Here is a 21825-nt window from a genome sequence, read left to right as displayed (position 1 = left end):
GAAAGAAAGAAAGAAAGAAAGAAAGAAAGAAAGAAAGAAAGAAAGAAAGAAAGAAAGAAAGAAAGAAAGAAAGAAAGAAAGAATGAATCCCTCATTTTCCCTGTGGAAAAGGTTATTTGACCATTCAGTAAAATGGGAAAAGCCAGATCTGATGCTTAGAACTCTCTTTGTTCTTCTTAGCTATAGTTATTTGAGAGCTGGTTCTATCAAAACAAAAAAAACAGTGCCTCCAGCACAGAGAAAAGAAGGGAGAGAGAGATTTTTGTCTTATCAGTTCTGACATACAAGCCAGATTTTCCTCTGATTTGCCTGGTAGCTGTCACAAAATCCTCTTTCACTGATAAAGTTATTTTTAAAGTAAAATATGTAACATGAGAAATGGAAGGTCTCAGGTAGGCATTAGAAATGATCACTTCTTTCCCGTGATTGGGAAGTAGACAAAAAGAGACTTTTGTTTATGTGTTTAAATCACAAGGAAATTAATTTAAGATTGTCCTAACAGTAGTCTGAGAAAGAAGCAACTGCAAAAACTTACCCCATAAAAATACACATATTTATTGTGAAAGCTTTTTATGTTCAATACAGAAATGTGAGTCTCATGTTCTAGAAGACAGAATACTTACAGTTAGGAAAAACTGGATCACATATGACAGATGTAGGGTTGGAAAGAATCACAAAGCCATTGAGTACAAAAACTCCTCATTTGGCAAATAAGAAAAACAGAGCCCAGAGGGGCCGTGTGACTTGTCCAGGGTTTGACATTCCAAAGCAAAAAGAAAATAGTAAAAGTCAAACAAGGAGGACTTCGTTCCCTGTTTTGCCTCAACTATCAACTGCTGGTGACAGACTGGACAGCATAAGCGGAGTGAGTGACCTGGCAAGCTGTTTCCTGTATGTCTCCCAGGTCACTTTCTACTTTCTATTGTTAATAAATTACAGAATCAGGTTTACATTCTCCTCCGCTCCAGCACAGACTCATTCTCCTTGGTCTCCTGTCCCCACGAGGTATCCGAGGCATATGTCAAGGACAAAACACGCAGGTCACCTTCAATTAAACAGCCTTTTGATTCTCTACAAGCCAACAACCAGAGGAAGAGCTCATTGGAAGTAACAATGTGAAACTACATACATTTCTATTGAATTCATAAACACACTGAAGGATAGAAATTTTTGTGTTGTTTTATAGGGCAACATAGTATTATTTGAGTCAGACAAACTAATTACTGACAACTGTTGCCAAGAACAGGCAGGGCTCCTGGGTCCATGTTAATGAGTTCCAAAGAATCACTTGTAATTAAATATTCCATGTGTAAATAGATCTCACTGAAGTTGATTCTTTTAGATGCTGGGAAATTTGTGTGTGTGTGTGTGTGTGTGTGTGTGTGTGTGTGTGTGTGTGTGTGTGTGTGTGTNTGTGTGTGTGTGTGTGTGTGTGTGTGTGTGTGTGTGTGTGTGTGTGTGTGTGTGTGTGTGTGTGTTTTCTCCATCAGATAGGACAGAAGTTATCTGTTAACCCATTCTGGTCTGAATTATCATAAAGTTCTAGTCAGCAAAATCCAAATAATTTGAAGAAATGTAACACACTAGGCCAGTGGTTCCCAAACTTTTTTGGTCTACCGCCCCCTTTCCAGAAAAAATATTACTTAGCCCCCTGGAAATCATTTTTTTTTTATTTTAATAGCAATTAATAGGACAGATAAATGCACCTGTGGCCATCACCACCTCCCTAGATTGCTGCAGCACCCACCAGGGGGCGGTGGCACCCACTTTGGGAATCACTGCACTAGGCAATAAGCTAATCATAATAGGAGGTGGTGTGGCATATAGGGGGGAAAATGGCTGAAAATAGCATTAGAAGATTTGAGTTCAAATCTCAATTGCTACTTCTTCGTCAATCATAGACAAATCATTTAAGTTTTCTAGCCTTCAAGTTTTCTCATCTGTAACATGAGGAAAGAGTTCATCTCTTAGGCTTGATCTTATAGGATCATAGACAGTTCCATGTCTACGATCCTCTAATTTGATCATTATGATCGAGGGGAGGAATTCTGAGGAGGGGGTTGGGAGTTCAGTCTCTGGACTTGTAAAATCTCAGAGCCATAAGAGAAGTCCCAAAATGGAAACTCCCTTTACCACTGAAGATCAGGTTCATCAGGAAAACTTATATAATCATCCAAGGATCTGTATGGATGGCGAATGATACAGAAGAAAGAATATTTGTACTTAGAAAAAATAGATGACTTGCCCAGGGCCACACAGCCAAAACAAAGCCATGAATCTAAGTATTCCTGATTCCGTGGCTGGCCCCTCAATCTAATATCATGCCATTTATACTGGCATATACATTATGATATATACTAATTATTCTAAATATCATCATATGAATACTTAAATTAAGAGGGGAGAAAGGCATAGCAAATAAAGTTCTGTGTAAGACTTGGGTTCACATCCCACTTTCTGATGCTTAAAAACATTAAAATCAAATGTAGAATTTCCAGCTGGCCACAAATACCAAGAATATTCCAATCTGTGATGAAGGAAAAAGGGTTGCAGCAGAACTTATAACACAGCACTGGAAGGATAATTTATTGTTCCTCAGCAAAGGAGAAGTTTGACGGTTGCTCTCAGTTCATTGTGTCTCAAGTCGCTCCCTGGGACTTGCTGTCAAAAAGGAAGCCTACGATACTCCCAAGTGCCCCAGGACCAACCATAACTGGGGAATATTTAATGACATGAATAAAAATACAGTAAAGCATATAAAATGGTAATATGTGGTTTTTCCAGCCCACAGGGATCCTCGTGTTTGGTTAAGAGGCTCCTAGTTTTATTTGAGTTTGACGCTACCGTACTGAGACAGAGCTGAGTTGGGATCTGCTTTGGTGGAAGGAGTCCTCACACCAGGAATTCTCCATACTGGCAAAAATCACAAATTCTTCATGCTTTTCTATAACACTGCTGTTAACAACAGCAAACCAGAGCTTGCCTGCTGTGGCATTGTCTACACATTCAAACTCCTGGGTTGAGACTAGGAGAGCTATCCCAAGCACACTGAAACCATACGTAAAGTGTTCTAAGCCAACCTATATCCTAGACCAAATAGCATTGTGATCCTCCTACACAACGGATGCATTTAGTGGAGTTTTCAAGTTAAGTATAGACAATTAGAATATTTCATATATTCTATTTTATGCACGCACTGGAGAGCTCTCAGATAAGGAACCCTACTTGCAAAGAGAATTCCCAAGGAGTCACATGATGCTTTTTTGGCTGAATAAAAGTGACAAAAGCAACTATTTCCCATCTTTTGTCCTTTACGTAATTTTTAAATCAGTCCAACAAAGCTAAACTGACACATTAAACACAAAATTTGTGGACTTCTTATGAGGTAAGCTCTTTGAGGGTAAGGGCTAGTTCATTCTCTAGTTTCCAACCCAAATTCCATCATTTACTGGAACCCTTCCCCAACCCCGCTTCATTTGAATGCTTCTCTTTGCATATTATTTCCCATTTATCCTGTAGATAGCCTGTTTGTCTATATTTGTTTGCATATTGTTTCCTGTATTAGACTATGAGCTCCATGAGGGCAAAGACTATATTTTGCCTCTTTTTTTGTATTCTCAGCAATTTATACAGTGCTGGTATACAGTAGGTGCTTAATGAATGTTAAATGATGGGTATCTATATTTGTCTTTCCAGTTTCTGGCACATAGTAGGCACTTAATAAATACTGTTGATTGACTATTTCAATTCCGTAGCACAGTTTCTTTAATAGGGTCACCACAGATGAAAGAACTCATGCTATATCAGTCCACCCATTCTGAAAAGCAACATGGAACTATGTCCCAAAAGTCACTAAAAATTGAGCTTACCCTTTGATCTTCTTACCAGGCAAGACCCAAAAGAGATTAAACCAAGAAGAAAATGACCCCTATGTACAAAATATTTATAGCAATTGTATAATTAGAATTTGGATCCCCAGGACTCTAAATCCCAGCTTCCCACTCCTTCTCATGTTACATCCTTACATTTTGGAGATAAAGTTTGTGTGTGACCTCGCCCTTCTCTCTTTTCCCACTAATGAGGCTGGGAAAACTTTTCTTTACTCAGGTTTTTACTTTTGTTCTTTTTAATTCTTTTACTTCAAGTGATTATTAATAAATCTTATAAAATATGATAGTTGGAGTTATTGGATATTAATTTTAATCTTACACAATTCTTTTTTCAGTGGCAAGGAACTGGAAACTTAAAAGGTGCCCATTGATTGATGAAGGGCTAAATGTGATAGAATACTATGATACTGTAGAAACTGATAAAGGGGAATGATTTTAGAAAAATCTAGAAAGACTTACATAGACTGATATACAGTAAAGTGAGCAAAACCAGAGGAATAATGTATTAAAAACAACATTATAAATAACTTTGAAAGACTTAAGAACTCTCATCAACACAATGACCAACCGTAATTCTAATTAATCTATACTATCTGACCTCTTGACAAAGAGGTGATAGATTCAAAAGCAGAATGAAATAAATGTTCTTAGACACGGCCAAAGGAGAAATTTGTTTTGTTTGACTACACATATTTTTAAGCAGCTTTGTTATTCTTTTTCCATCTTCTGAGTTGGGGAGGGGAGAAGAGAAAATAAATGCTTGTTCATTGAAAAATAAAATATTTTAATGGATTTTGCTAATCGGTAAAACATCTCCAGTATGTATCTCATCTAAAAGTGGATGTGGTCAGCTTTCCTGGTAACTTTGGCACCAGAACAGGAGAGTCCTAATAATTCTGAAGAGGATGGACACTTACGAAAATACTTCAGCGTCTCTTCTATCTGCTCAGTTGTTAGGTCGATATTAGCATCGGGAGAAATGAGAGGAGTGTGGAGCCAGTCGTCGTGGTCATAACCATAGATTGTATCTGCTCTTAGCTTGTAATGGGGCAGTTGTTCCTCCAGCAGACTGATGATTTCGACTTCAGGAAGATCAGTACTATTGCACACATCTGAAATGAAAGATTGAAGAAGATGTCATGGACTTCTCTCCTAGCAGCAATGCAATGATCCAAGACATTTCTGAGGGACCTACGAGAAAGAGTGTTATTCACATCCAGAGAAAGAACTGTGGGAGTAGAAACACAGAAGAAAAACAACTGCTTGATCACATGGGTCGATGGGGATATGATTGAGGATGCAGACTCTAAACAATCACCCTAATTCAAATATTAATAATATGGAAGTAGGTCTTGATCAGTGACACATGTAAAACCCAGTAGAATTGTGTGTTGGCTATGGGAGGGCGTGAGAAAAAAAGAACATGAATCATGGAACCATGGAAAAATTCTCTTAATCAATTAAATAAAAATTTTAAAACTAAAAAAAATTGGAAAGCATAAAAAAAGATTTAAGATGACCAAGGATGACCCATTTCTGCTTGGGAAATAATTAGCTGTATGATCTTGCATAAGCCATAAAACTTCTTTGAGACTCAGTTTCCTCATCTGCTAAATAAGATGGAGATTGGCTTAAATGATTCTTACGGTCTTTTCCAGCTATAATACCCTACAGTCTTGTGCTTCCATGAACATTCTTTCTATTTTACTTCTACTAAGAGACTACCAGCATGGCTTACTCAAAATAGCTATTCCTATTCACTATCTGCTGAGTATTTTGGCATGTCCCTTAAGGACTTTGTAAATTCCTTGGAGGTTGCTGCCATATTTTATTATTCTCCTAGATGTCAATTCCAGCTTACATGAGCAACGCTGCCCTTTCACTTGAATCTGGGTTAGAATTCTGCCTCGGATACCTCCTAACAGTATGACCCTGACAAAGCCACCTAACCCTCCAGTGCTCAAGGCAATTCCTTAAGACTATAAGTTATAGAGAAGGTGCTAACTTGAATTGGTAGCAGGAATTACCTCAAATGAGTGTTCCTTATGCCAAAGAAATCATTTGACCAGCCTGTATCCCTAATTATTATTATCTGTTGTTATTAATATTTTTCATATATCACATATAATTTAACATATGTTGTTGTATGGTCTATTACTCATGTGTAATGCTTTGTTTGAGGTTTTCTTGGCAAATATACTAGAGTGGTTTCCATTTCCTTCACCAGCTTATTTATAGATGAGGAAACTGAGGCAAACAGAGTTAAGTGACTTGTCTAGGATCACATAGCTAATAAGTGTCAGAGGTCAGATTTGAACTCTCCCTTAATAATCTAAGCTATATATGTATATGTGTATGTGTATGTGTATATATATATAGATAGATAGATAGATAGATAGATAGATATAGATATATATCTTTATATGTACCCTAGATAACTGATTAATGATAAATGATATATTGTATTATTTTATATATTTTATTTTTTGTTATATGTTATTACCATATTGTTATGCTGATTACAAATTGATATTATTGTTATTAGTGGATAGAGAACTAGACTTGGAGTTAGGAAGGTCTGACCTCTAATCCCACCTCTGACACTTACTTGCCATGTGACCGTGGGAAAATCATTTATCCTCTCTTAAGTGGAGACAATAATCATACTTACCTCACCCGGTTAATGTGTCTAAACTTTGCAAAGCTTACATTATTATATGTGCCAGTTATTTTAATTATTATTAATGGTCAGTCCGTTATTAAGCACTTACTATGTGCCAGGCAATATGTTATATGCTGGTAATACACATACAAATAGAAAGAAAATTTACTGATATTATTGACTAGCAGTTCGCCTCTAGAACTAGAATTCTACTGAAACAATTTTTTGTTGCTGTTTATTGTTTTCAGTTGTTCCCAATTCTTCATGATCCCAATTTGTGTTTTCTTGGCAAAGATCTTGGAGTGATTTACTGTTTTCTTCTCCAGCTCATTTTACAGATAAGGAAACTGAGGCAAAAAAGATTAAGTGACTTGTCCAGGGTCACAGAGCTAGTAAGTGTCTGAAGTCAAATTTGAACTCAGAAAGATGGGTCTTCCTGACTCCAGATCTAACATTCTCATCCTTGTGCCACCTATTTGCCCACCGACATATCTGAAATATCTCATAGGTAATCTGGAAGGACAACTTTAATCATTAGATCACAGATTTAGACAAGGACCTTGGAGAAACCTTGGAGGTCACCTAGCCCAACCTTATTTGGGTCCAAGGGCCAGGTTTATTTTAGGTTAGAAATACAGGGTTTTGGCTAATCAAATAGGAGAACTTTAAAGGCATAAGCTCCTATCACGCCATCTGAAATCAGCTCTATTTTGCTCTCTTCCATTCAAATGTTCAATGACATGTTAAATGCTGTACTACATAAAATGAACTAAAAGGCTCCCGAATCCCTAAAAGGAGAGAAAAAAGGAAAAGCTTTTTTATCTTTGTATTAACCTAATTAGAACATATATTTAATTAGGAAGTAAATCACCTCCCAAAACACTTGGTTAAATATGGTGGCAGTACAAAACTCTGGAGGGCACCCACAGGCCATCCAGGTAATCTCCAATTTTCAAAAAAGAAGGAAAATCACCTGAGATTTGAGAATGACAGGGTCACGGACCTAGAGTTGGAAGGGATCTCAGGTCACCTGCTCCAACACTTAGATTTTACAGGAAACTGAGGCCCAGGGAGGTTCAGTGATTCTGGTACGATTAGACGTTTGTAAAATAGCATACTAACTTTGGAAGGCCAAAGACAGGTAGTCATGTCACAGCCATAAGACTGTGAGGCGGCTCTCCAAGTCAATGGCAGGTGATGTCTCATATTTCTTCCTCTGCCTCTTCCCAACACTGGGAGGATGGGCGCTGGGAATGGTAAGAGAATGCTCAGAATGAACAACAAACCAAATGTTTTCTAAGAAATTTTAACGTATTAGTTTCTCTAGTTTTATTTGGGTCTGAAGGACACATTTCCTAAAAAAGAAAACTTAAAGGCAACCTCTTGAATGAATTACCAGGACCAGAAAGTCTCTATAAAATGTCAGAAGAGCACCCAGGAGCAAGAAGCCGCCATCCATCAGTGGGAATTTTTCTGGCTCAAGAGTGAACAAAGCCAGCCTCGTGATAGGATGGGGCAGCTGGACCATGTCAGCTCCACCCAAGTCCAACCTCTCCAAAGCAGTGCCAGTCTCTGTCACCAGGACACCGAGAAGTGTAAACAGACACATCTCCATGGGGAGGAAGCTCCCAGGGGCAAAAATGGGCTCAATAGTTGGACTGTTTGGGGGGGCCTTTGTTTGGGGGACGGAGCGTTAAAAAATTAACTTTTGTGAGTGCAGGCATGTATGTACGTGTGTGAGAGAGGGAGAGATTTTCTCTTGCCCAGTAATACTGTCACACACAAAGATTCTGTCCCATTGCCAGATTCATCAAGAAAAACCAAGCTGGTATTTGATTCCTCCTTTCACATTCTCTGTGCTGAAGGTCAACCTATTTACAGTGTAAGGCATGGCCAAGGAGGTATCACTTTCTCTAAAATCTCCTAGGTTGACTCCAGAGATTCGGTTATCATAAAGTAAATGCATTTTTTCTCTATATTTGTTCTTCTAATTCTGGGCCTATTGCTTGTGGCTCAGGGAGTGCTCTTCTGGAATGGAAGTTCCATCCAGCAAGTAGTGAGCCCCTATAATAAGAACAGCATCACCTAAGGCACCAGGAATGCCACGAGCAGACCCTAGGAACCCGGGCTAGGAGACTGAGGAATAACCAATTATTTCTTAAGGACCAGCTCAACTGCTACATCCTCCAGAAAGCCTTTTCCGATTCCCCTCTCAGAAAGAAGGGCAATCCTCCATTATGATCCAATACAATAAAAGGTAAGGTGTGATCCTGTCTTTCGTTTTAGTGTTGTTCATTCATTTCTGACTCTGTGGTCCCGTTTGGAGTTTTCTTGGCAAAAGTACTAGAGTGGTTTTCCATTTCCTTCTCCAACTCACTTTATAGATGGGGAAATGGAGGCAAATGGAGCTGTGACTTGCCTAGGGTCACACAGGTAGGAAGTGGGTGAGGCCAAATTTGAACGCATGAATATGATAGGAATTATTAGTGGTATAGTTTGGCAAGTTGTTGGGGTTTTTGAGAGGTATGCTATCTCCATGACATCTCTCATACATGTCTCTTTCTCTTTATTCATTTAGCCACCACTATAACTTGGGCTCTCTTCTCTCTTCACCTACATTATTGTGATAGCTTCCTAATCGGTCTCTACTTCCAGTCTCCACCCTCTGCAATCTATCCTTGACACATCTAACAAAATAATCTTCCCAAGGCATAAGTCTGACAAAGTCACTCCTACGCTTACCAACCTTCAGTGGCTCCCAAGTGTCTGTCGTCTAGGATAAAATACAGGTTCCCCAGCCTGGCATTTAATACCTCCACATTCAGTCTAGAACTTGCCCTTCCAGCCTTAGGACTCATTATTGACCTTTATACACTTTATGTTTGAGTCAAACCAGACATCAAACTCAACTGCCTCGCTCTTGTTTCTGGACATTCCCACTGGTCCCCATCACCAAAATGCCTTTCTTCAACCCAGTCTTTCAGAAAACATTATTTTTCCTTCAAGGTTCTGTTTTGTTCCACCACCTCCTTGAAGCCTTCCCTGAATCTTCCAGTGATCACCATTTTTTTTCCTATTATCCTTCATTTTCTCATATGCCCTATACAGGCAGGGCAATAGTTCATCTGAAAGAATTCTGGAAGTGGAGTCAAGAGAGATATGAGTTGGAAGCCTAACCCCACCAGACCCTTCCTAGTCAAGTAACCTTGGGCAAATGACTTAAAGCTTTAAGGGCTGTTATAATTGTTCCTGACCTGTCAATGCCTTTTTCCCCAGCTAAGGATAAAATTGTCTGCACTACTCACCTAAGAGTGATATTACTAAGAACTGAATGAAATCATTAAATGTTTTGTAAATCTCAGATTGTATATAAACGTCAGGCATTACTATGATGACGATTCTCATTTGGCATCCAAAAGACCCGAGTTGGAATCTTGCCTCAAATATTTCCTGTGTAACACTAGGCAAGTCACCTCACTTCTCTTTGACTCACTTTCCTCATCTGTAAAATGAGGAGACTAACAGTCCTTACCTCATAGGATCAAATGAGTTAAAAGATGCAAAGGCTTCCTTCAAATACCATAGGAATGCTAGTTGTTATCATCATCAGCATTACTATATTTAATCCATTAAATGGAAGCTCCTTGAGGACAAGGATGGTCATTGTTATCTTTGTATCTCCAGTGCTCAGCACAGTGCCTACTCACACAGGAAGAGCTTAACACATGCTTCTTGAACTGAATTCCATGAAAGAGTCTGGGATGGGGATGCCTCTCACCCAGAAATCCACATGATTTTGCCTGGCATTATGGCAGACCATAGCCAAGGCATCCGAGCCAAGATTTAGTCTTCACAAAACCTACAGCATCCCAGATGAGATCTGTCAGGTAGTGGGAGCTTTGCTGCAGAATTATGATGGCTGCAACTCCTTGTCAAGCTTTTAAGCACATTAAGTAGCAGCTGGATTGGGGTTTTCAGGCTTTCTTCCTGTGTTACTGGGGAAACATCATTTTCTGTAGAGATTCTCAGCTAGCAAAGAGGCTGGCACTGGGAAATGTAGAGTTCAGTGATGGTGGAATGGCATTTGTAGTGGAAAGAGAAATGAGAGGATCCCTAAGCATTCCTGCAAAACTGGGAATGCTACAGAGGAACCTAGAGACTGGCAAGGGAAAGTAGAGGGGGAATAGTATAGATTCATGGAACAAGGAGGGGAAAGGGAAAAGAGAGAGGCAATTGGCATCAGGGCTCAGAAAACCAGAGAAGTTATGTAAGGAGAGGAAATGGTAAAAGAACACAGGGTGAAGGGTGAAAAGAAACTAAAGCAATGCCTGGAATATAATGATTCTGAAGAAAGGTAGGGATGGCTAAGCAATAGTGCCTCTCTTAGGGAAAACAAAACAAGAAGAGTCTTCCATGAAAGGAGATAGTTTTAGGAAACTAGGGAAGGACCAAATACTAGAATCTCAGCAGAAAACCTAAATAAAGGCAACTGTTGTTCAGTTGTGTCTGAGTCTTTATGATCCCCACTTGGTGTTTTCTTGGCAATAATACCAGAGTGGTTTTCCATTTCCTTCTTCTCCAGCTCAGTGAAGAGAAGCCCACTGCTAACTAGCACTCTCTCAAACCTTAAACCCCAAAAGAAGCCACCAGGCACATGAGGAAGTAGTTAAATTCCAGGTTAGTAATTAACTCCTGGGGCCAAATCAGTGTAGAAGCTTTTCTTAAGCACCTACAACATAGCAGGCATTGTACTAGAGGCAAAAAGAGAGCACACAAAACTATGTAAATAAACTGGAAATGTTTCTAGTAAAGGAAACATCTAAGTAGACATATACAAGATATACACAGGGTAGATGGAAAGTATCCATAGAAGAGAAGGCACTAACTAGCAGTTGAGAGGACCAGGAAATGCCTTGAGTTGAAGCCATGGAAACCAAGCAGTAAAGGTGAGGGAACTGATCATTCATGGAGGATAGCCATTGCAAAGGTTCAGAAATGAGAGACAAAGTGTCATGGATGAGGAACAGTGTGTAAGTCACTATAGCTAGATCACAAAGTTTATGAAGGAGAGAAAAATCTAAGAAGACTGAAAAGGTAGAAATACCAAACAAAGACTTCATATTGGATTCTGGAGGTGATAATTGGGAACTATGAGAGTTTATTGAGTTGTAGAGATAACATAGCTTTTTTAATGCTCTTTTAATCCTATTAATGCTTGAGGAAAATAATTTTGGCAAGTGTGTAGAAGATAGATTAGAATAGGGAGAGACTTGAAGAAGGAAGATTAGTTAGAAGACTAATGCAATAACCCAGGCAAGAATTGATGAAGGGCCAAACTAGAGTTGTGTCTGTGTGAATGAACAAGAGAAGATTGATGTGAAAGATGTTGTAGAGAAAGAAATTACAAGAACTGACAACTTTCTGAATATGTGGGATGAATGGGAACAAGGAGCTAATGAACTAAGGTTCCAAACTTCTGTGACTACTATGATAGTGGTACTCAAGAGTAATAAGGGAGTTCCAAAGAAGAAAAGATTGGGGGTGGGGGAGATAACAAGGTCCATTTTGGTCATGTTGAATTTGAGATGCCAATGGGACAAATAATTTGGAATGACCAATAGGCAGTTGATAATATGTCCCTTTGAGAAACACAGGAGAAGCCTCATGAGAGTTCAGGAAAAGGAGATATCAGAACAGGCGTCAGGGAGAAGATGACATTTGAGCTGGGTCTCAAATGATGAGCATGATTCCAGAGCCAGACTTTTGAGGGTAAGGGAGGGTATAAGAAGATCATAGGAGCAGAGATCATAGGATAATTAAACAGAACTAGAAGAGACTTTCCATGTTATTTAGTCTATCCTCTTCAAGAGCTAGACCTTGAACTTGGGTCCCTCAGACTCCAGATTCAGTAAACATTCCAGCAGTAAGGATTTTCCCTTTTGGGTTCCTCAGATAAGTCAACCATTATTTTACACCAAAAGCCCTGGCAGTGAGGTGGCACAGTGAATAGAGTTCTAGACCTGGAGTCAGGAAAACATGAATTCAAATGTGACCTTAGATCCTTACTAGCTGTGTTCTTAACCTCTGCCTGCCTTAGTTTACTCAACTGTAAAATGAGGATAAAAATAGCACCATCTACTTCCTAGTAATACTAGGAGGATAATGTGCAAAGTGCTCCACAAAATTTAAAACATAAATGCTGCTATTATTATTATCACTGAAGAAAGTGCATGAGAAGAAAGAGAAGTCTCAAGCTTGCGCAGATTACAAAAATTTCTCTTCTCCTACTTCCCCATCTCCCACAACTCACCTGGGGTTTAGCAAAGAGTCACTAATGAAACAGAGACCAAGGAAAGAAATATGCCCAGTCTTTCTTCCACACTGTGCCCAATAGGAACAATACTCCAGTGAAACTGGTGGGTGTAGAGGGGAATTGGAAGTGAGACAAAGACAATCAGTATCTTATTTTGTTCCATGCTGGGTTCTCTTCCTTCATTTCAAAGCACCTGAGTAGCTGGGAGAGAAAAACCAAGTTGGAAAAAAAAGGAAAAGAAAAGAAAAACAATTTGTCTGATCTTGGCATTGAAGAAACGTCCTAGGCCTACCTAGAAAGCATGCCTGGGCTCCCGAATGTCCTCCCAGGGTGAGAATAAAAAGGATTCTGATCATTCCCCAACAAGTTAGATTAGAAGATTGCCCCAAGACAAAGGATAAGGGCTTGAAAATGAGAGGGCAGCACAATCATCTTTGAAAGCAGGATCCAAACAACAGAAGACTCTGTTGAGAGAACAGGGCCCTGCTGTCCAAGACCCTGATGCAAATCTGCAAAAACCAGAATCCAGAGAATCCGATGCATGATGCAAACTAGAGATACGAGGCTACAGAGAAGCCGGGAAGAGTTCAAATAAACGGATATCACTTAAAATGCGCCAGAAATCTGATCCTCCCTATGTGGGTCAACTATATGACCAGCCAAGACAAGAACAAAGTCCTGGGAATAGGAATGATCATTCTGATAGATTAGAGGAAAAAGAAAGACTCCTAGCTCAAGGAAAGAAACCGGATAATATAGAATACTTCCTTGATCTAAAGGAGAGTCAAAATGAAAGAGGACAAATCTCCTAGTGTCTAGGGAATGCAGCTGAGACCAGGGGTGTGATCAGGGTCTCAGGAAGGCCGGCCAATTTAAGTAATAGCAAGTTTTACTTTTCCATAGGCTTCTCAATGAGCCAAGGAGAGGAGAAAAGGGAAGGTGGAAGGGCTACAAAGGACTAAATGTGAATAATGAAATGCAAACACCACACCAGATCAGACTTGTCATGCTCATTCTATGGAACTCTACTGGAAGGCTGTGTTCTGTTTTTATTAACAAAGAGGATGGTGGGAAAATGATTCTGTGGTTAAGAGATATTCCCATAGAAAGGGCTCTTTTTGTTCTTCTTTATTACCTATTGCCTCATTATCAGGAAGAATAGTCACATTGTAGAAGGATAGGAAATGCCCTGGCAGAGATCCCTGCTCTTTACCTCAATGAGTGAGCCATTGGTGAGTTGTTGGTTTTTTTAATGGAGTTTTGGAAGGACTTCTCTTCCATGGATTAGGGCACTGTGTTTGGACTCAGGAGTTCAAATCCCACCTCTGACACTTTTCAGCTTAAGAGACTTTGCTCTTTCCCCCTTAATGATAATAGTGCTTTCGCTCTGTGGTTATTTCCATTTTATCCTCTCTATGTAGGTGTGCTTGAACAAAAATTGCCTGCATGTTGCTTTCCATTGCCTCTTCCATTAGACTGGCAGCTTCTTGAGGATAGCACCCCCTTCATCTTGCCCTTTTTGGCCCTTCTTTGTATCCCACAGTTTATTAGCACTGGCACACAGTTGTTGCTTAATAAAAGCTTGTTGATTTAACCCTTCTTGGCCTCAGTTTCCTCATCTGAAAATAATGAGGAAGTTAGATCCAGTGACCTCTCAGGTCTCTTTCAGTTCTAAAACTATGATCGTATGATCCACAAAAGAAGCAAATACACAACAATATTACTGTAGACAGTTAAGTTCAGAGCACATGCCGACTGCATTACAGATGAGGCAGACAGCATAACTAGGTTCTCCTGGCATTTTTAAACTGCCTAGGATAAGAGCCAAGACAAGGCATTTTGGAACCAATTTGTTCTTCTAACAGATCATGCCAAAGCAAAGTTCTAGTGCATTGAACATCATACGGATTTTACTTCTGACAGTTCATTTGTAAAGAGTAAAAATCAATCGTCTGGGCAACAAAGATGGGAGAATGGGAAACATCCGAAAGGCCTAGAATCACATTCCAGCTCTGACACTCTGACTTGGAAAGTCCTCGACTGTAAAACGAAGGTAATAACATTAATACTACTTGCCTCACAGGGTTGTTTTGAGAGAAATGCTTTGTAAAGTTCAGCCCCTCAGACATCAGTGACCAGGGCAAAGTCCTTCTTGCTTCCTACCAGTGATGGCTCTGGTGACTTGTAAATGACAACTTAGAGCGTGATAACGCTAAGAACCATCCATTTCCTGGATAAAATACACTAATAAGTCAATTACATAAAATTAGTGATCTCGACTTGTTTTAAACACAGAGTATTATAGTTAAACGAAGGAAAAAGGCAGCTGATGCTAATGAGGACAAAGCTGTTGCTTCCATCTGTCAGTGGAGATGGTTCAGTGCATTCTGTCACCACTACATAAAAACAACTCAACACTTATGTCCCACCACTGGTGCTTATAAACACCATCATCACCGATCAAGGGGGGCACATTTATTTGATAATGGATAATACTATTATTCCAATCTCATCCTTCATTATACCCCATACTCTGTCTTAAGAATTTTTCCCACAGGAAAAAAAAATACCATTTTATTCCGAGGGCACTTCTTACGGTGGGAATGTTGGGAAAATACATGTATACAATATACATGCACATGTACACATAGACATATGTATACATATATAAGATCTAAAAGAAGGAGAGATAGCATGGTAGAGAAGAGAGTTAGGATTTTTGGCAAGGAGTGTTGGGAGTCCTTTTTCTGATACTTCCTAGGTGTATGACCCTGGGCAAGTCTCTTAACATTTCTAAAGCTCAGATTGACTAAGACTACATTTATTACCTGCTTTTAGATATGTTACAATGTCTGCTAATAGAACCCAACAGGAACAGAGGCCTCTGACTTAATAATATAAAAGAATTCTAGCAACATCTCTGAAAAAGAATTATCAGAGTTTACCAAGAGTTCATAGAATTATAGGAAATAAAGGGAGAGACAAGATCAAGTCAGTTTTACGAAGCAGGAAAGTGGGGCAGCTGGGTAGCTCAGTGGATTGAGAGCCAGGCCTAGAGACGGGAGGTCCTCGGTTCAAATCTGGCCTCAGATAGAGATCCCAGCTGTGTGATCCTGGGCAAGTCACTTAACCCCCATTGCCCATTGCCTAGCCTTTACCACTCTTCTGCCTTGGAGCCAATGCACAGTATTGGCTGAAGATGGAAGGTAAGGGTTGAAAAAAATCAGGAAACTGGGGATCCACATATTTTAAATCATAAGATCATAGGATATCTATCTATCTGCTCTGAAGCTGAAAGGAATCCTGGAGGTCATATCTAATCCAACTGCTTCATTTTATAGGTAAGGAAACTGAGGCTCAGAGAAGTGAAGAGATTTGCCCAAAGTCACACAGGTAGTAAGAAGTGGCATAGACAGAATTTGAACCAAGATCCTCTAAGTTCAAAGGCAGAATGACCTTGTCACTGGAGCTTGGTCCCAATGATTTGGTCAAGATCCCAGAGCTACTTTGGTCGCAGTCCCATAATCTCTCTACTCTGTCATGTTGCCTTCAGTATAAGATCCCTGGAAAAGCTTTGTGGCCCCTTCCCAAAAATGGAAACAGAGAGAGCGAGCTTATCTCTGTGGTTCACTTTATTTTCACAGTATATCCATCTGCAAGGAAGCCAAGCTCTCCTACCAAACAATACATGGCGGCTGATATTGCCATCTAGCGTCCACTGAAACTCACTACAAAGTAATATAACCTCAAGGTACAGTGCCCTGGGGAAATATTTTTCATTGTTTAAATATGACAACCCACTTATAGAAAAAAAATTGGGGGAATGATCTACAAAAACAGCAAATGTTACTTCATTTAGCCAGTTCACCAAGGAAAAAACTGAGGTCCATCCAGAAAAGCTAAGGGATTTGTGTAGGCATGGTACGGTACAGAGTATTGATTGGTCCTTGAGGCTGAGGACTTGAGTTCAAATCCCACCTCTAATATCCATCCTGTATGACCTTGGGCAGCTTGCTTAACCTCCTTTGGGCAACCTCCTCTTTAAATGAGGAAGCTGGACTGACAGCTCTAAAGTTCCTTCCAGCGCTAGGTCTTTGACGAAAGGATCCTGAATTTGGAACCCAGTTAGTGAGTAGCAAAATTGGGACCTGAACCCAAGCCCTCTACACTATTGCCCACATCTGTCTCTTTTCTATTTGATCCGACTTGTGGCTCTTGATGCTGCCATTTTCCATTCTTCCTTCCTCCTCACTCTCAAAAGCAGAACCAAAGGAATATTTTTAGTTATGTCCTTTCTTTAGTACTTTCAAGTTGTTGAACTTCAAGTTCAAGAAACAAAAAGGAAGAATGAGCTAAGTTATTTTTTTTAAAAAAAGTAGGGGAGGAAGAAGGGAAAGAGGAGAAAGATGACAGTCAAGCAAAAAGATCAACTCCTTTTTCTGGCATTCATAGGATTGAGAGTTGATTTAGGATTTAGACATCAACTGGCCCAACTCCCTTATTTTACAGATAAGACAACTGAGACCCAGAGGAGGTAAAGTAACTTAACCAAGCTTGCTCGGGTAGAAAGGAGCAGAGTCGTGTTTCGAAATCCTACATTCTAACCACAAACCCAGTGCTCTTTCCACAAAGCCACACCAACAGAATAGAAAAAGATATTTCAATAGAAAGTTTTCAGGAATGTCTATTCTGAGCTAGTGCCTTGTCCCCCGCTCTTTAAAAGAGAACAATGCCACCTGGACTAAAAATAGCTTTAACAAAATGTAAAGGATTCAAAATGAAAGGCAAACTTACCTTAGAAAAAGACTGTGAATCCAAGATTATCACTTAACTAAGCTTCTTTCCAAAGAGGAGTTAGCCAAGAGGAGGCTAAAAGTTCAGCCTTGTGCAATACAGTAAGTTTAACAAACCAGTGACTGCCCCCTTGGCTACATATACTCCATTAGGCGACTTACAGAGAAAAACAAGAAAAAAGAGGCCCTGGACCATCTAACTTCAGTATTCAAGGATCTGTGATTTAAATAGTCAATGAATATTTAGGAAGCTTTTCCTAAGGCAAGATCTGACCACATTACTCCCTACTCAATAAACTCCCATGGTTCCCTATTGCCCTAAGATCAAATATAAAATCCTGTGTTTGGCATTCAAAGCCCTTCCTTACTTGTAGTACCCTTTCTACCTTTCTAGGTTTCTTATAGCTTTCTCCCTACCATATGCTCTTTAAAATGTATATATATATATTCTGAGAATCAATACTAAGTATGGTTCCAAGGCAGAAGAGTAGTAAGGGACCTAGGTTTATGTGACTTGCCCAGGGTCACATAGCTAGGAAGTATCTGAGGTCAAATTTGAACTCAGGACCTCCTTTTCTCCAGGCCTAGCTCTTTATTCACTGAGGACTTAGCTACCCTCCCCACAACATACTCTTTAATTCAGGGACAACGGATGTTCCATCAACAAAACTCTCCATCTCTTGGCTCCAGGTACTTTGGGTAGAATGTGCTTCCCCTCCTCATCTCTGCCTCCTGGCTTCCTTTAAGTTCCAGTTAAAATTCTGTCTTCTACAGGAAATTTTCTGTTCCCTCTTAATTCAAATGTACTCCCTTTGTCGATTACTTCCAATTTATCCTGTATGTAGTTTGTTCCTACAGGGTTGTTCACTTGTTGTCTCCCCCCTTAGTCTATGAGCTTCTTGAGAGCTGGGGACTGCCTTTCACCTTTCTTTGCATCCCAGTTTCTGGCACATGGTAGGCACTTAATTAACAATTATTGTCAGATTCCTATGTGCTAGGCATTCTTCAAAGTTTTGGGGATGCAAAGGGCAAAAATCATAAAAAATGCACACAAAATATTATACCCACAAATCAGAGAAAGGAGACATCATCGTCATCTAGCTTTGGAGAAGGGAGAAGAAAAGCTTTCTAAAAGAGGGGGGAGTTGAAGTAGATGTTGAAGAAAGGGTAGGATTTATGGAGAGGAAAAGGAAGTGGCAAAGGGAAAATCCAAAGTCTGCTTTGACTGAAGGGAACATGTGGAGGGACTAAGGATCAAGTCACTCAAGGCTCTGAACATAAGTGAAGGAGTCTACTTTTATTCAGCAGACAATGAGCAATGAGCCACCAAAAGGTCTTAAGCTTGTACTGTTTGAGTCAGAGTTATTTTTTTAAAGCATTAAACCATTCTATAATAGATGAAAGGAAATGAGTTAATAGGCAACTTCAGTAATCCAGGCAAAAGGTAGCCCATGTCAGATACAGAAACTAGAGAACTTCAATTGACTGGATGCTTGTCAGGGAAATCAAATGGATGACAACTGGACAAGGGAATCAGGAGAAATGAAACAGACAGTGGCAGGAAATCAACAAAAAGCGAGAGGCAAGAAGTGAACAAATGAGTTTTTAAAAGACTTAAGTAATAAAAGCCTAGTTGTCGATAATTCTTTTTGTGATGATTTGCAAAGTGCTTTATCTCTCTCTCACTCTCTCTGCACACGTATGGATATATGCATGTGTGTATAATGTATAATCTTGTCTGATCTTTGATCTGAGAGATGGGTACAATTATTATCCATATTATTATCTATATTAGAGGCAGTTAAAGGGCACTAGGACTAGAATGGCTCTCTTTTGTAGGTGGGGAGGAAATAAATATTTCTATAGCACCTACTATGTGCCAAGCACTGTGCTAAATGCTTTATAATAATAATAATTATATATATAATTCACTATATTAATATTAATTCACTATAATAATAATATTAATGCTTTATAATTATTAACCAAATGTGGATGGATTTGAATTCAGGTCTTCCAGACTTCAGGCTCTGCACTAACTATAGATGCCTCAAACTTTAATTCCAGAAAATGCCTTAATTTTATTCAAATTTCTCTGTGGGCTAGACCTATCATTTCTTGGTATGACTCCCCTTGAGAAAAATCCTTTTACTGCACAGATTGCCACTAGATCTTGAACTTGAACCAGGGCTTGCTGAATCCAAAGCCAGCTCTCTATTTGCTGTTCCATACTTCTTCTAAATAATGGTATGGTACCATAAAAAGAATAAATATGGTAAAAAGCTAAGTATGAATTCATGCAGGATGAAGAAAGTAGAGTCAAGAAAATAATAGACACAATAACTGTGATAATACAAATGAAAATAACAATAAAAAGGAAGCCCAATTCTAATTGCAATGGCCAATAGTTTTCCTACTAAACATGATAAAATGCACTTTTCCTCCTTGTGGTAGAGAGATGGAGGATTGTGGGTAGGAAATATGGGATACCTTGTCAGACAGGATCGCTTTGTTGGTTAGTTTTGTATGATTCTTTTTCATTATTACAAAGGAAAAAATTAAACACATCTGCCTTGGAACTGATACTTAGTATGGATTGTAAGATGGAAGGTAAGGGTTTTGTTTTGGTTTTTTAGTACCATCTGATGAAAGAAGAGGAAGATTCCAAAAGGCAGGAGAGCCCTCCAAACACGGTGGACAGTCAGGGCAGGAGGAGTGATGTGTGTAAGGAGCAGCAAGAAGACGAGCTTGGCAAGGCGATGGAGCAGAGGAAAGAGGGGAACAGAGTCAAGCTGGAGAGTTTCTGTAAGTGGCTCTTCTTGTGCTTATCACATTCACAACTGCTCATCTCCTACTCTTACTCAGCCTTGACCTCTTTTTGCTATCACTCTCTCCCAATAATTTTAAGTGGTTTTGCCCACAGAAGGGAGGAAGCCTCGGTTTTCTCATTTGTAAAATGGGAATTAGGATAACACCTGCTACAGAGTTGTTGAAATAAGATAACATATGGGAAGTACTTTGCAAACCCTAGTACTAGATAAATACTATTTTATTACTATTGCTATAGCAACTACCCTCGCACAATAATCCTGTTTCACAACCCATGTCGTTATCTCCATTTTAAAAAAACTCTCACATTCTGTCTTAGTATTAATTCTAAGGCAGAAGAGTAAAGAGATAGGGAACCGGGGGCTACGTGACTTGTCCAGGGACACACAGCTAAGTAGTGTCTGAGGCCAGATTTGAATCCAAGTCCTCCCAGCTCCAGGCTTAGCACTCTATCCAATGTGCTGCCCATAACTCCATTCTAAAAGATGGGTGTCTACCCCCCCAAAGCCTGAATTCAATCTGCTTTTCACCTGTTTCTGTCTCCTTAGACAATCTGCTGCCCATCGCAAATTAGCATTTGTTAAACCTCTTCATTAACACTGGACACAAGTCTTGGCAGCAGCAAAAAGGAGGACACATCCCAGGCACATAACTGAGGAAACGACAGTGCAGGAAACCCAAGCCAGCATTAATTAAAGGCCTGAGAAAGAAGGTACTTCTTTACTCCCATGCTGAAAGAGCACTCAAGCACAGCACCCCAGCAAAAACAAGGGCCCTTTTTACATGACGTCCAGCCTCCTTTGTCCAAATTAATTGGGAAAGAAAAAGGAATATTTTCCTGCTCCAGGGGGAAATGCTCCTATCCCACCTCTACCTCAGGCTTTCCCCTGAAAATCCAGAATGATTCTGAAGCCTAATTTTGGGTGAGCTTATGCAAGCAGTACAGTTTTTAGCAGTGAGCCCTTCTGGGTATTTCTCAGCCTGGGTTTAAAGGAGAGGTGAGTGGAAAACATTAAATTGAAACAAAGAATATTTATTGAACACCCATTACGTGCAAGTCTTCTACTATGTGCAAACTATTGGGCTAGCCAATGTCAAGTATACAAAGTAGTATGAGGCCCAAATGTCCCCCAACTTGAAGGAGCTAACATTCTGAAATAAGAAAATCAGAGATATACAGGCAAACATATAACCAGTTCTCCAAAGCCAAAAGAGAGGTATAGAGAAGAGCTCTGGGAATTCCAAGTGGAATGAAGGGAGGAGGGGGGAAGGAGGGAGGGAGGGAGGGAGGGAAGAAGAGAAGGAAGGAAGGAAGGAAGGAAGGAAGGAAGGAAGGAA

At 39.7% G+C, this 21825-nt stretch overlaps 1 protein-coding gene across 1 annotated transcript in view; it reads right to left on the bottom strand.

Moving 5' to 3' along the window:
* The window catches only part of TRAK1 (trafficking kinesin protein 1), a 131963-nt gene that overhangs the window by 103736 nt on the left and 6402 nt on the right, over positions 1-21825 (bottom strand). Inside the window, exon 2 of the mRNA XM_044677928.1 lies at positions 4808-5002. Within this exon, the coding sequence (XP_044533863.1) occupies positions 4808-5002 (195 nt within the window). The remainder of the gene's footprint in view (positions 1-4807; positions 5003-21825) is intronic.

This window comes from Gracilinanus agilis, chromosome 5 (assembly GCF_016433145.1).
Source record: "Gracilinanus agilis isolate LMUSP501 chromosome 5, AgileGrace, whole genome shotgun sequence".
Taxonomy (NCBI): Eukaryota; Metazoa; Chordata; class Mammalia; order Didelphimorphia; family Didelphidae; genus Gracilinanus; species Gracilinanus agilis.
The sequence above is the reverse complement of the archived record's forward strand: the minus strand, read 5'-3'. Positions and strand labels throughout refer to the sequence as shown.